The sequence below is a fragment of the Ascochyta rabiei genome, chromosome 5 (assembly GCF_004011695.2).
Source record: "Ascochyta rabiei chromosome 5, complete sequence".
Lineage (NCBI taxonomy): Eukaryota > Fungi > Ascomycota > Dothideomycetes > Pleosporales > Didymellaceae > Ascochyta > Ascochyta rabiei.
In genome coordinates this window covers 507,099-519,237 of record NC_082409.1, presented here as the reverse complement: position 1 = coordinate 519,237, position 12,139 = coordinate 507,099, and the positions used below count along the sequence as shown (strand labels likewise).

The 12,139-nt window shown below is 56.5% G+C and overlaps 7 protein-coding genes across 7 annotated transcripts, besides 4 other annotated features; 2 read left to right on the top strand and 5 right to left on the bottom strand.

Moving 5' to 3' along the window:
- Positions 1-279: 279 nt before the first annotated feature.
- Positions 280-406: a mobile genetic element.
- Positions 390-412: a tandem repeat.
- EKO05_0003312 (uncharacterized protein) lies at positions 407-574 on the bottom strand (the record flags this gene model as incomplete). Its single annotated transcript, XM_059636138.1, has 1 exon — positions 407-574. The coding sequence occupies one exon, from the start codon at positions 572-574 to the stop codon at positions 407-409; it is 168 nt and encodes a 55-aa protein (XP_059492121.1).
- Positions 575-1,478: 904 nt separating this feature from the next.
- Positions 1,479-2,465, bottom strand: EKO05_0003311 (uncharacterized protein; the record flags this gene model as incomplete). The annotated part of the gene is made up of 1 exon (XM_038945400.1): positions 1,479-2,465. One exon carries the CDS (start codon positions 2,463-2,465, stop codon positions 1,479-1,481), a length of 987 nt encoding a protein of 328 aa, XP_038800953.1.
- A 580-nt stretch (positions 2,466-3,045) lies between these two features.
- On the bottom strand, positions 3,046-3,635 carry EKO05_0003310 (uncharacterized protein; the record flags this gene model as incomplete). The annotated part of the gene is made up of 2 exons (XM_038938234.1): positions 3,046-3,386; positions 3,482-3,635. The coding sequence occupies 2 exons, from the start codon at positions 3,633-3,635 to the stop codon at positions 3,046-3,048; spliced, it is 495 nt and encodes a 164-aa protein (XP_038800954.1).
- Positions 3,636-4,532: 897 nt separating this feature from the next.
- EKO05_0003309 (uncharacterized protein) lies at positions 4,533-6,461 on the bottom strand (the record flags this gene model as incomplete). Its single annotated transcript, XM_059636137.1, has 1 exon — positions 4,533-6,461. The coding sequence occupies one exon, from the start codon at positions 6,459-6,461 to the stop codon at positions 4,533-4,535; it is 1,929 nt and encodes a 642-aa protein (XP_059492120.1).
- A 366-nt stretch (positions 6,462-6,827) lies between these two features.
- EKO05_0003308 (uncharacterized protein) lies at positions 6,828-7,397 on the bottom strand (the record flags this gene model as incomplete). Its single annotated transcript, XM_038938564.2, has 2 exons — positions 6,828-6,906; positions 6,961-7,397. The coding sequence occupies 2 exons, from the start codon at positions 7,395-7,397 to the stop codon at positions 6,828-6,830; spliced, it is 516 nt and encodes a 171-aa protein (XP_038800955.2).
- Positions 7,083-7,207: a tandem repeat.
- Positions 7,270-7,292: a tandem repeat.
- A 990-nt stretch (positions 7,398-8,387) lies between the features above and the next one.
- EKO05_0003307 (mRNA splicing protein) lies at positions 8,388-10,055 on the top strand (the record flags this gene model as incomplete). Its single annotated transcript, XM_038945401.1, has 1 exon — positions 8,388-10,055. The coding sequence occupies one exon, from the start codon at positions 8,388-8,390 to the stop codon at positions 10,053-10,055; it is 1,668 nt and encodes a 555-aa protein (XP_038800956.1).
- A 653-nt stretch (positions 10,056-10,708) lies between these two features.
- EKO05_0003306 (Catechol 1,2-dioxygenase) lies at positions 10,709-11,753 on the top strand (the record flags this gene model as incomplete). The annotated part of the gene is made up of 3 exons (XM_038938432.1): positions 10,709-10,909; positions 10,958-11,467; positions 11,520-11,753. The coding sequence occupies 3 exons, from the start codon at positions 10,709-10,711 to the stop codon at positions 11,751-11,753; spliced, it is 945 nt and encodes a 314-aa protein (XP_038800957.1).
- Positions 11,754-12,139: the final 386 nt, after the last annotated feature.

Below are 12,139 nucleotides of genomic sequence, written 5' to 3'. Positions count from 1 at the left end.
CAATGCCACTTACAATAGCAGGTTATCAGACCAAGCACTCTAACAGCGCCTCTTTCACTCTGCACTTTTTGTTACCTAGTCTTCTTCCTAGGCGCTTCAGGGTTGTATCGATGTCGCTCAGAGACAGCCTTACGATGGCGTCTACATCCTCATAGCTAATTATTCCGCTTTTGATCTTCTTCGTGTATTCGCCGTACATGTCATTCACGTAAAGATCCATGCCGAGGGGTTTGCCAGCGCGGACAAGCGACAAGTCACGAAACGTACACAAACAATCGTTTTGAACACACATTTACTATCCCCTTTTACAAACACGCTCCTTGAATTACTAGAGTAGCTTAACTGCTCTCGTCTTATATAGTCTTAGACTCACACAGGACGTTAAACTTATCAATCAATCAATCAATCAATCGTTGTTGTCACGCATGACATCGAGGTGTGCGTAGTCCTCCGTTTCCAAAAGCTGTCGGACCCACTCTCTAATCTCAAGGACGGGCCAGGTCTCGATGTCTGGCAAGAAGAAAATTGGGCTATTAGGGTGTTCCAAATCGATCTTGTCTTCTGTGATAGACATTGCGTGGAGTCCGATGGGCATAGCGCATACGAAAGTGTCTCCGGCAACAATTGCCAGAGGATTATCGCTACAAGCTGTTACCGGCGGTCGAAAGGCGTGTGAAGCAACTCGTTAATTTCAACCCGGGTGAGAGACAGATCTTCTGGTATCGAAGCAATCAGCACTACCGTGATGTCTGTAAATCAGCATACCGGGAAGGAACAGCCTTGCAAAGGACCGAGCAGACCGCTGCTCAGCTGATCGATCAGAATGCGAACGAACTCCGCAGCTGGCGTCTCAACAAACACTGGTTTCTGGATGACAGAGGCCCGTCCAAACGACGATTGGCCTGCAAGATGGAGACTACCCACAGACATAGCCGTGGTGCGGGAGGAGCTTGATCGAAGCGAAGCGAACACGGAACATGACCGAGCCAATGCGAAGCGAACAAGTGCGTCGTGAGAGTCTGCATTTGATTTCCGCATGTCTTTCTAAAAGCATCGAGTCTCGCAATCGCAGGGTCGTCAGACGATCGACTCCTTTTTGTCATGCGTTTCCCGCTGCTGTTCCGCATGAGACGTCCAAAGCCTCGTTGGCGGTTTGCTACAGGCTCGTTCGGCGTGTTTGCGGCTTTGTGGACACGCAATGGCAGGTGGTTCTTACCATGGGTGACCGAGAACGCGGTGACTCTGTGTTGATGGGTTGGTGATGTGGTCTTTGCAAGCCGTGTCGTGTTCTCTTTGGGGCCGCACAATCTACGGCCGTTGATCTGCGGTCATGAGCGAAAGATGTTGTTGGAAGGCCTCGAGTGAGGACTGCAAGGAGGGTGAGTTCGAGTGGATGTGTTATAGTTTTAATTTAGCAGGGCGCTTCTTGGATGAATCGAGCAAAACCCTACGAGACAAGCCAACAGTACAACACCGAATCAATCCAACCCCAACGCTATCCGACGAAGCGCCTTCACCCCATCCTCCCGTATCGCCTCCAAAAGCGGAGCCCACTCCTGACGCGACAAATGCCTCGCTAGAATCGCCTCCTCCTCTCCCGAAAGCTTGTGGTACCGAACAAGATACGCCAAGCTGTTCGCAAAAGCAACCAGCAGCTTATCATCTTTCCCACGCGCGCTCTTGACCAGGATCCGCGCCTCATCAAAGTCAAGCTCCCGACCGACCAGACTCGGCAGGTATCCAGCGCCAATGTGCTCAACGTACTGCTCCATCCCAAGCTCCATTGCCGTCATGCGCAGCTCCAGGGCTTTCTGCCATGACTGTGCAGTTTCTGGGATTCGAATCTCCCGAGCTTCGGCATCCTTGCAGATATTCTTCAGCCATCTTGCAATGGCCCGGATAGCTCCGGGCGTCATGTTTGGCATGAAAAATGTCATCCGCTCCAGTGCTGGATTCTCGACGAAGGCTGCCCTGATTCGAGGGGAAACCGCGATGAGAGGGAGTTTGGGGACGGGGATATTGTGTGTCCCTCGTGTGGTGCGGAATCGGAGAGTTACTGTGCTGGAAGGGTTGAGGTCGGCGCGATCGACTGCTGGCCACTTTTGGATGCCAGAGCCATACATCGCCGTGGAGTAGTCGATACCGGCGAATGGACTTGGTGCTTCTGACACTTCCGACGCTGAGTTTTCCATGCATTTGGGTTCTTCAACGTCGCTCTGAAGACTCGGCGGTGTTGGTGGTGTATATGGCAACGAGTACCCAACGTACTCGTAGTACGACGTTGAGTCCTCGTCCAGGAAAGCTGCTTCTGACGGCGGCGATGAGTACACCCCCGTCGGAACGAACTCTGCCGCAGCGGGCCGGAGGGAAACAGTGGGTACCGGCTGGACAAGCGCAGCCTCACAAGCCTTCTTGTTGTCTTCTGCCGATCTGCGGAGTATCTCTACCAAGTTGTTGCAGTCCATGTCAGATATGAAGGAGAAACAAGCGAAGTGAACAGACTTGCTAGTAAGACGAAAGGAAGACCGTGGAGATTGAATGTGGAGAAGCGAGGTGAGTGGAAGATGAAGATATATTGTACTCAATTTATGGAAAGTATATATGTTGCAGGTCCCAAGCACGGCCCAAGCATAGTCGAGGTGAAAGCATGTCCGTGAACTCGTCTTCGAGTGGAAAGGCACTCACTGAGCACCGAGCATAGTCACCCCGACAAGCAGGCTCGGAAGTGAAAGCCTCTCCTGGCCATGCTTGATATTTTGGCGGCGGTGGTAAGAGCATGGGAACGAATTCTGTCCAAGCAGTAGCCCACTCTTTATGTACGGAAGGGAAGTTTGCTATCGAGTTTGTCCAGAGCACATGCCCAGGGGATAGAAGAAAGAGCCACTGCGAAAGGAAACATAAGCTGCTACGTCACCAGAGGATTCAACGGGAAGGCAGCTTGAAGTGAACATCGTAGCCATTGGCTCTTCATCAGAGACTGACAGAATCATATCGTGGTATCATAGATCGCCCTCAAACCCCTTCTCCCAACCGTAAATCAACAGCTCACTTCTTCTGCTCACCCTGGCCCTCCTTCTTGCCACCCCACATGCCTCCCAGGTACCCTCCTGCACTCTTCGCGCCGGATCCAACAGCGCCCGCGCTGCCCTTTACGCCATCAAGGGCACCCTGTCCGTACCCACCAAGAGGCCCTTGGGATTCGATCGGGTTGCCGTGCTCATCCTTTCCACCGCGCTCAGCGCGGTTGATGCCTTCTTTGCTGAGGGCATCGCCGATGGGTTGTGCGATTCCACCTTGACCGACTTGGCCGCTGACGAGGCCGTTGACGCCCTCTTGGAGGTTGTCGACTTGCGAGACGCCGGTCACCTTTGTCTTGTCGAGGTTCTCTGCAGCGAGTTAGCGGGGAAGCGATGAAGAGGTGAAGAGGTGGTGGAGAGGGTGGGTGGGCGTAGAAGGGAGATGTTCAGAGGAGAGGACGTACGCTTTGTGGCATACGAGGCTTTGTTGTCCTTGGTGAACCACTGCAGGTACTTGTCCTCCATCCAGGGCACCCAGTTGTCGTACTGGCGGTTGTAGAATTCGCCAGCCTGCTGCTTGTAGCCCTTGCTCTCCGTGTTCTGGTTGTTGTTTGCCATATTGACGAGTGTGGTTGTGTGTCTGAGTTGATTTATTATGGGGGTGAAAGTATTGGAGGGGTTTAATGTGATGATAACAGGTCGAAGTAGGTAGCCTCTGTTGGCTGCGGCAATATATACCCCCAAACCCCAGCAGAACCCTTCATTCCAGCTCGTCATGCCCCAGTGATCTCATCCACAATCAGCGGCCCAGGATCATGGCCCACGCAAGCGGTTGGCGATGCGGTGACAGGGGTTGTGTCCGGTGCGTGGATGTTGCATGTCATACGTCATCCGGGCCAGGCCCAGTGATCGTCCTGCGTGCACGCATGTTCAAGCAAGCCAGATCAAGTTTTCATGGGGTTAAAGTCGCGTCAACGCTCCCATCGTCCACCCAGTTGGTTCAACGGGGTCCTTGGAGTGTGGCGCAGGTGATGAGTTGGTGGGATTTTAGCTGTGTTAATGTGTTGTCGATCGATCGCGCAGACGCGGACTCTGTCACATGCAAGGGACAGCAAGCAGTGAATATAGAGTACCACATGGATGATTAGCACTCAGATAGAACTGAAATCACCATGTTTATCATCGTTGCATGTGCTGATACAGAAAGCGTACATGCTTCGTCCACCTGCTTCGTGGAGTATTTACACAATCGTAATGCTTGCTGAAACGCTGCATGGTGCGCTTGAAAAATCGCTCTTTCCCCAAAATCTCCCACAAATACAGCTTCTACATCCTCCTACTCCGGCGAACTCATCGAGGCTGCCGGACTTGGAATGCCGTAACGCATCGTTGCGGAAGTGGCGCGTGGCGCGTATGGTACGGCGTTGTGACACGTCTCCCGGACAGTAAACTGGGTATATATCGTTACAATCGTCAGAAACGCTCAAAAACATTGATTTGCAGTTCTTCGTCTGCTCACTCTCCAGTACTCGCTCCTCTCATCCTCCTTGTGCCTAAGCTCATGCTTCGGGTCAGGTCTGCTGTTGTACCAATCGAATTGCGGTTCAGGTTGGTGCGATTGGCGCTTAGCTGTAGACGTTCTCGGAGGCCGCCGACCGTCTGCTTTTCCACAGCTGGTGAGCTTTGTCGGTCGAAATTGTAGCGTCGAGGGCTGTCTTTGAACAGCAGGCTGTTTTCGTTCGGTACACCTGTGACAGTCGGTCGTCGCAGGCTGGAGGCAGGTTGAAATTTAGGCGACGGCTGCAACTCAGGCATTGGCTCCTGTGATGTGTAGGTCCTGCTGGTGTGTCGGTTCCTCTCAAAGTGACTGTTGTTGGCACTGGCATTGGCGTTGGTGTTTTGCAGCTGCCTGAAGTCGGTCATCGCGCGGGATGGTGCACGTAGGGTATCATCCTCATCTTCGTCGACGTCGGCATCCGATTGTCGTCGAGTACGGTTGAGACTGGTGCCTGCTCGCTGTATGCGCGATGCAGAGAGAGCGTTGGACGTGTTATTGGGCTCCTGGCTGGACTCGCGTTTACTTGTGGAAGCTGCAAGCATGCTGGTTCTGCGAGCTTCAATGCGCTCAAGGGCTCGGCTGGGACTAACACCCGAGAAGGAGACGACACTCCCGGTTTCCTCGCTGTCTCGTGTCGTTTTTGGCGATTCCCCATTGACTTGTACGCTTGGCCTGCGTGCGACAGCAGCTGCTGAAGAGCGCATGGCGGGACTTGCCAGACTCGGCTTGGCTTCGCACAAGGCTATGCAAAGCTCCGTCAGGCTGCGACAGATGTTGTCTGCTTTCCGGCGAACTTGTCGATCGGCCGTAGCGGCACCACTGTAGACAGAAGCAGCTGAGCTTAGCATTCCTGTGCTTCCAGCCATTTCCGCCAGCGCAATTGCTTCAGTTGCTGTGGATTCAAGCACGCGGTATACCGAGTGCGCAGTGTGCTGCTTGGCCTTTGCCAAGGCGTCTCGCAGCAGAGGGTGAACTCTGGCGGATGGTGCGTCGACAGTCGACTCGGACGGGGATGCATTTGGCTTTCGTTGCTGGTGTGGGGAGGATGAGACTGTGGTGGCTGATGTATTGGCGGTTCGCGGACGGTCGGCAGAAGCTTGTGCGACGGCAGCGTTTGAGGTTGCGGGAGTCTTGCTGCTGCCGCCTTGTTCTATTTTTCTGATGCGTGTTTTCAACTCATCCAATTCGTCCCACACGGAAGCTGCCGGACCCGTTGAGCCATGCGATTCAGTACCGTCATGATGAGAAGATGCGTCCTGTCTCGTTTCGGCTTGTGGTGTTCTCGGCTCGTTGCGCGTGGATGTGTAGTTCAGGTTTGAGGAGCGGTAGGCGTGTGTTGGTGTGCGTTTTGGGGGCGTCTGTAGCGCATCTGGGGCAGATGGCCGCCGCATCGAGGCAAGGAATTCGTTCGGCGAAAGCTCCGCGTCTCTTTTAGAAGAAAAGGATGCCTTGGGGTGGAGCTCAGGCAATCGAGTCCGGGTGGTCTCGTTTGGGTTGTTTGGCGACAAGGGTGACTGATAGGCGGGCCTGGAGGGTGTAGGCAGGGCTGTGGCGCGGCGGGGCAATGCGGTCGACTTTGGGTCTGCGGAAGTGGAAAAGGGTATGCGACTGGTGGTCGGCGTGGTGTAGGCGGATATGGCGTGTGCCGGTGAGGACGATTGTAGGCCAGACGGGGTTGAGTGTCGATTGTTCACGCGGGCGATGCGCGAGCGCAGGCGGTCTTGCCGAGTTGCAGCGTCCATTGCGCGCTGTCTGGGCGCACTGTCCTCGGCGATGTTCATGAAGAGGTCCTCGCTCTCGGTGCCTGGTGTGTTCCTCTGTGCGCGCGCGGCGTGCCCACTGCGGGCGTCGTCCAAGTCAGGGGACTCGTCCCTCGAGGTCGCCATGTGCCGCGAGGAGCGCGTGCTGGTCACGGTGCTTTGTCGCGAGAGCGCTGGCTTGTTTGTTTGCGATGCTGACGCGGTCGCCTCGCTTGCGCTCGAACTGTCTGACGAGGAAGAGGAATTGTCCTCTGGCTGGCCCAGCCGTTGCAGACCAGCGATTGGCGTGGGCAGCCCGGAGTGCTGTCGCGGTGGCTGGGTCGGGGTCGTGGCAGGCGTCTTCTTGCGCGCGTAGTCGGAGTTGCCGCGTGTGATGAGGGTGACGGGCGGTCCACGCGAATTGTTTATGCCTGCACACAGATACGGTCAGCCATGTGCCAGGGCGCCGAGAAGGCGAATTGGGGAGAGCTTGGCTCATGCCAGGGAAATGCATTACAGCTGCATTCCGATGGTGTGGACGCGACTGGGGGGCTGATGAGGTGCTAGTCGACGGCTACTAGATCGTTGCTTACTATGCCACTATTAGCACCAAACACGGGGACACAGCGGCGCACGGCGTAGTTACCCATGACCACTGAACGAGGCAGGCGGTCTCTTGCTTCCAGGTGAACGAACGTCGGTCCCGGAGCCGGACGCGCCGGGCTGAGGAGAGAAATAGGACAAAGTCGCCGAGGGCGCGCTCTGAATAGGTGCAGGTGGAGGTGCAGGGGCAGGAGCGGGAGCAGCAGCAGGAGCAGGAGCGGGAGCAGCAGCGGGAGCAGCAGCAGCGGGAGCAGCAGCAGCGGGAGCAGCAGCAGCGGGAGCAGCAGCAGTGGGCGTGGTGGGGTTTCGCGGAGAGGAAGCTGGGGGAGTTTCCCGGTCTTTGTCCCTTTTGGACGACGACGACGACGAGGAGGAGGGCAGGCGCAACAGCGAGGCGAAGCGTTTGTGTTTGGCGGGCGGTGTTTGTGATGGCATGTCAGATTGTCGCGCCGCCGACGAGTGTCGAGAGACGGCCGGCATGGCTGCAAGGCACGCCGGTGAATCTGCTGGCAGCTGCAGGGTTCAGCGCTGTGCGGTCACAGGGAAGACGTGGCGCGCGTCATGCTTGTGACACGCTCGCGACCGGAATGAAATTGTTTCTAGAAGGCCTGCAGTGAGCGAGACGGCGTGCGGCGTGTTTCCCTCTTCGCGACTTTGCGACACTGGCAGATGGGCCGTTGGACAAGCAGGGCCGACTGCCTCGTCAAGACGCACGGTCCGAACAGCCGCACGCACGAGAGAAGCACGACTCTAGCCGTGAGCTAGCAAATGGCACGCGTTGAAGTTTGAACGGCCGCCAAACGGACGGGCTGTGACGTGCAGTGCAATTGGATCCGAGCGTGGTCGTCGCAACCCATGGACGTTGCGAATGCCATGCATGATACCTCGCTCTGCAGCCAAAGCAGCCCCGTGCCTTGCCTTCAGGGGCACCAGCCTGCTGCCTCACAATTTGGAGGATGCGAGCTTCCCCACAATTCGACATGGGTCGGCAGGGCTCGAAACGATGGACATTGCTGTGTAACATCGTCCGGTGATGTGTCCAAGACAATGGCAGGCAGACAGTGGACGACGCGTAGAGAGCTCCATGATCATCCATGGCTATTGAATGTCGACATGCTCCTGGCCGAGGCCCGAGTCACATACTCACCATCCACCGGCAGGCCCAGGCCAGAGCTGAGCTTGAGAACCACGCCAAGCTTCCAAAGCCACCCAGCGACAGCCTCTCTAGCAAGTGCGGACGAACAATCACCCAACTTGCGTCGTGCACTGTGAAGCCTTGTCGTCGTCTTGCGGCGTTCCGGTCACGTGGCGGAGGCCGGCGCTGCCGCCTCCGTCCTTGGCGTTGGACCGGATCGATGTGGTGAACTTTTGCTCGCAGCCGCCATTGTCCAAGAGCCCCCAGGATCCACCAACCCTACCTGCGCCGCCACCCTGCGCCGCCACCCTACGCCGCCACCTCCACCCGCTACCATGTCCGTCGCCGCTCTTTCCAAGTCGCTGCCGAAGCCAAGATACACGGGCGAGGAGGAGGAGCTGACACGAAGCACGCGCGTGCTGAGCTCCGAACAGTATGAGACACAGGTCGCGAAGAGGCAGAACGGACCGCCTCCGTACGGCAGCAGGCAGAGCTGGCGACCGCGCGCCGCCGAGGACTTTGGCGACGGCGGCGCATTTCCCGAGGTCCACGTCGCGCAGTACCCGCTCGACATGGGCAAGAAGGGCCAGCCGTCGACATCAAACGCGCTCACGCGACGAGTAGACGCCGAGGGCAAGACCAAGTACGACGAGATCGCGAGAAGGGGACACGGCGAAAACAGAATCGTGCAGGCCAGCTTCAAGGACCTGATCCCGCTGCGACAGCAGGCAAACGCCGGCGACCTGGACCTGGACCGCCCCAGCCAGGAGGTTGTACAGGCGACAAAGGCAAAGACAGAGGCCGCACTCATGGCCCTTGTTTCAGGCCAGACGGCCGCACAGAAGCCCAAGAACGTCCAGGGCCGCAAGGATGACGAGCCCACTTTCGTGCGATACACACCCACCGCGCAGATGGGCGAAGCACAGGGCAAGACGCGCATCTTCAAGATCCAGCAGCGGCAGATCGACCCTATGGAGCCACCCAAGTTCAAGCACAAGCGTATTCCCCGCGGTCCCCCTTCCCCGCCGCCTCCCATCCTCCACTCGCCGCCACGAAAGTTGACCGCCGAGGACCAGGAGATGTGGAAGATCCCGCCGCCGATCAGCAACTGGAAGAACCCCAAGGGTTACACTGTGCCCCTGGACAAGCGTCTGGCCGCCGATGGGCGAGGTCTTCAAGACATCACCATCAACGACAAATTTGCACAATTCGGTGAAGCGTTGCAGGCCGCGGATCGACACGCCCGTGAGGAGGTCAAGCAGCGTGCAATCATGCAGCAAAGATTGGCAGAGAAGGAGAAGCTGCAAAAGGAGGAGCATCTACGCAACCTGGCCAAACAAGCGCGGGAGGAGCGCGCGAACGCTGGACGCCGGCGCTCCTACAGCGACTCGGAATCAGACTCGGAGCAAGAGGAGGTCCGCAAACGACAAGAAGCAAGGAAGGAGCGTCGTGAGGATTTCCAGCGCGAACTACGCCAGGCCAAGATGGGCACGGAACGCAAGATCCAGATGCTTGCCCGTGAACAAAATCGAGACATCTCCGAGAAAGTTGCGCTTGGCCTTGCAAAGCCCACGCAGAGTGGAGAGTCGATGTACGATGCCCGGCTATTCAACCAGTCTAGCGGGTTCAACGCAGGCATCAACGAGGACAACCACTACGACAAGCCTTTGTTCGCTGCCCAGGACGCGATCAGCAGCATCTACCGGCCTACTGTCCAGCAAGATGACGCTGAAGACGAGGGCCAGACATACGACCGAATTACCAAGTCCAGCAAGTTCGAGGTGCTAGGCAAGGCAGGCAAGGGCTTCAAGGGTGCCGATTTGCAAGAGCAAAGGGACGGGCCGGTTCAGTTCGAGAAAGACACGGACGACCCATTCAACATCAACGCAATGATCAACGAAGTCAAGGGCGAGGCGAAATCGGGAGAGAAGCGCTACGGCATCACAGACCCCTCAGAGGGTCGTTCGACAAAGCGCGCAAGAGTCGATGATGATAGCGATTGAGAGAGTTTCGGTCGGCCTTTTCACGTTTACACATGCAGGAGCCATGAAGTTGTTCCGCGCGCACACTAGAGATTGGTAATTGAGATGCTGCACTAGCCGAAGGTTTTGGCTATGGGAGGATACCATTGCGTAGTTGGTGGAGAACATAGGTGCAGGCTGGATGGACCATCGGATGCGAGCTGAGTTGATGGCCAAGTCTGAACCGTGGTATTCTGGTACAGCGAGTTGGAGCTCTGGTTCTATAGATACCGAAGTAGTAGGATACGTATCAAGTCTTAAAAGACGACCTACGTTGCCTAGTCTGTTGTTGACGCTACTAGCGTTTCTCAGCCTCTCATCCGTGTTCAGCTGCGAGCGCTCGTAGCGGATTACTGCCCTCTGCCGATCGCCCTGGATCTCATTGGCTAGGACAATGTTCGGATGCTCTCACGTTCGGATGTTGCACTGCGGCTGCTCCCACTCACCCCACACTTCTGTTGCGCCCGATATGCGCCCGTTCGCCAGTTCGCCAGTCGGTACCAAGCAGACTCTTTAAAGCTGCCCTGCATGGCCATACATGGCCTTTTTGATCTCCAGCTAACCTCATACACAACTGACTACTGGACAGCTCTTGACATACGTTGGCGCTTGAATTGATTGTCGTAGCCTTCATCATGCCGCAAGCAGCAGCAGCAGTATCAGACAGTAAAACGCACAAGTTCAACCCAAACTTCACACAACAGGTCATCGCCGCAACAGGGCCCAATGCGAATCCTCGCGTCAAACAGCTCACGTCGAGCTTGATCCAGCACCTGCACGACTTTGCGCGCGAGAATGAGCTCACAGTCGATGAATGGATGATGGGCGTCGAGCTGGTACGTTCCCCGCAAACCTCTCAGCATCGCAAGGTCTGATCGAGATAGATGAACGAGGCCGGCCGCATGTCTGACGCCAAGCGCAACGAAGGGCAACTCCTCTGTGACGTGCTCGGCCTCGAATCCCTCGTCGACGAAATAACATACAAGCTCGCTACAGACGCCACCGACGAGCCCACCGCAACCGCCATCCTCGGACCCTTCTACCGGCACGACGCCCCAAAGATGGAGATGGGAAGCTGCATCGTGTCAGGCGTTGAGGAGGAAGGGGACCGCACATGGATGCACGGTACTGTGACGGATTTCAAGACCGGCAAGCCGATCGAGGGCGCGGTTGTGGATGTCTGGCACACGGCGCCAAACGGACTGTATGAACAGCAGGATCCAGACCAGCCGGAGATGAATCTGAGGGGAAGGTTCACGACGGGGGCTGACGGCAAATACGACTTTTACTGCCTCCGGCCTGTGCCTTATCCCATTCCCTTTGACGGGCCGGCAGGCAAGGTGCTGAAGGCATTGGATAGACACCCGTACAGGCCGGCGCATATCCACTTCCTCGTAAGCTCCTCCTACCATCTGCTCTGCCGTACATGGTACTGATTAGAAACAGCTCACAGCGCCAGGACACAAGCCGATCGTCACCCAGATCTTTGACAGGAGCAGCAAGTACATTGAAGACGATGCTGTATTTGCTGTCAAGGACTCGCTTCTCGTTGACTTCAAGCCGTTCAAGGGCGATGCCAACGCAGAGTTTGAGTTGCCGTACGACTTCAAAATGGCGACTTTCGAGGATGCAAAGGAGGGCAAGCTCAATGGCTCGACAGAGGAGAGCGCCGCAGTCTAGCCAACTAGTCTAGACAACAAACGAACATGACTCACATGCATATGCTCAAGAGAATGAAAATATCCGTGAAGCACCTTGAACATCATGGATCCAAAGCGCATGGAAGCTTGCTCCGAAAACCGGTCCATGTTCCGACGCCTCTCACGTCCCCGCGTCATCCTGTCTCTTCCCCGCCCTGAACCGAGGCTGGAGAGCGCGATGTACTACGCCCTGCATGCAGCACGCCCTACTGTCTGTCCTATTACGCAAGAGAGCAGCGGATGAGCTTCAAACAGCGGACATGCCTACGCACAGCACACCTGGGGTTTGGTCGAATAGTAAGCGGGAGCTGATGTGACCTGTAGCAACCAAGGGTGGGTCATGGTATCATTCATACCAGAGTAGCA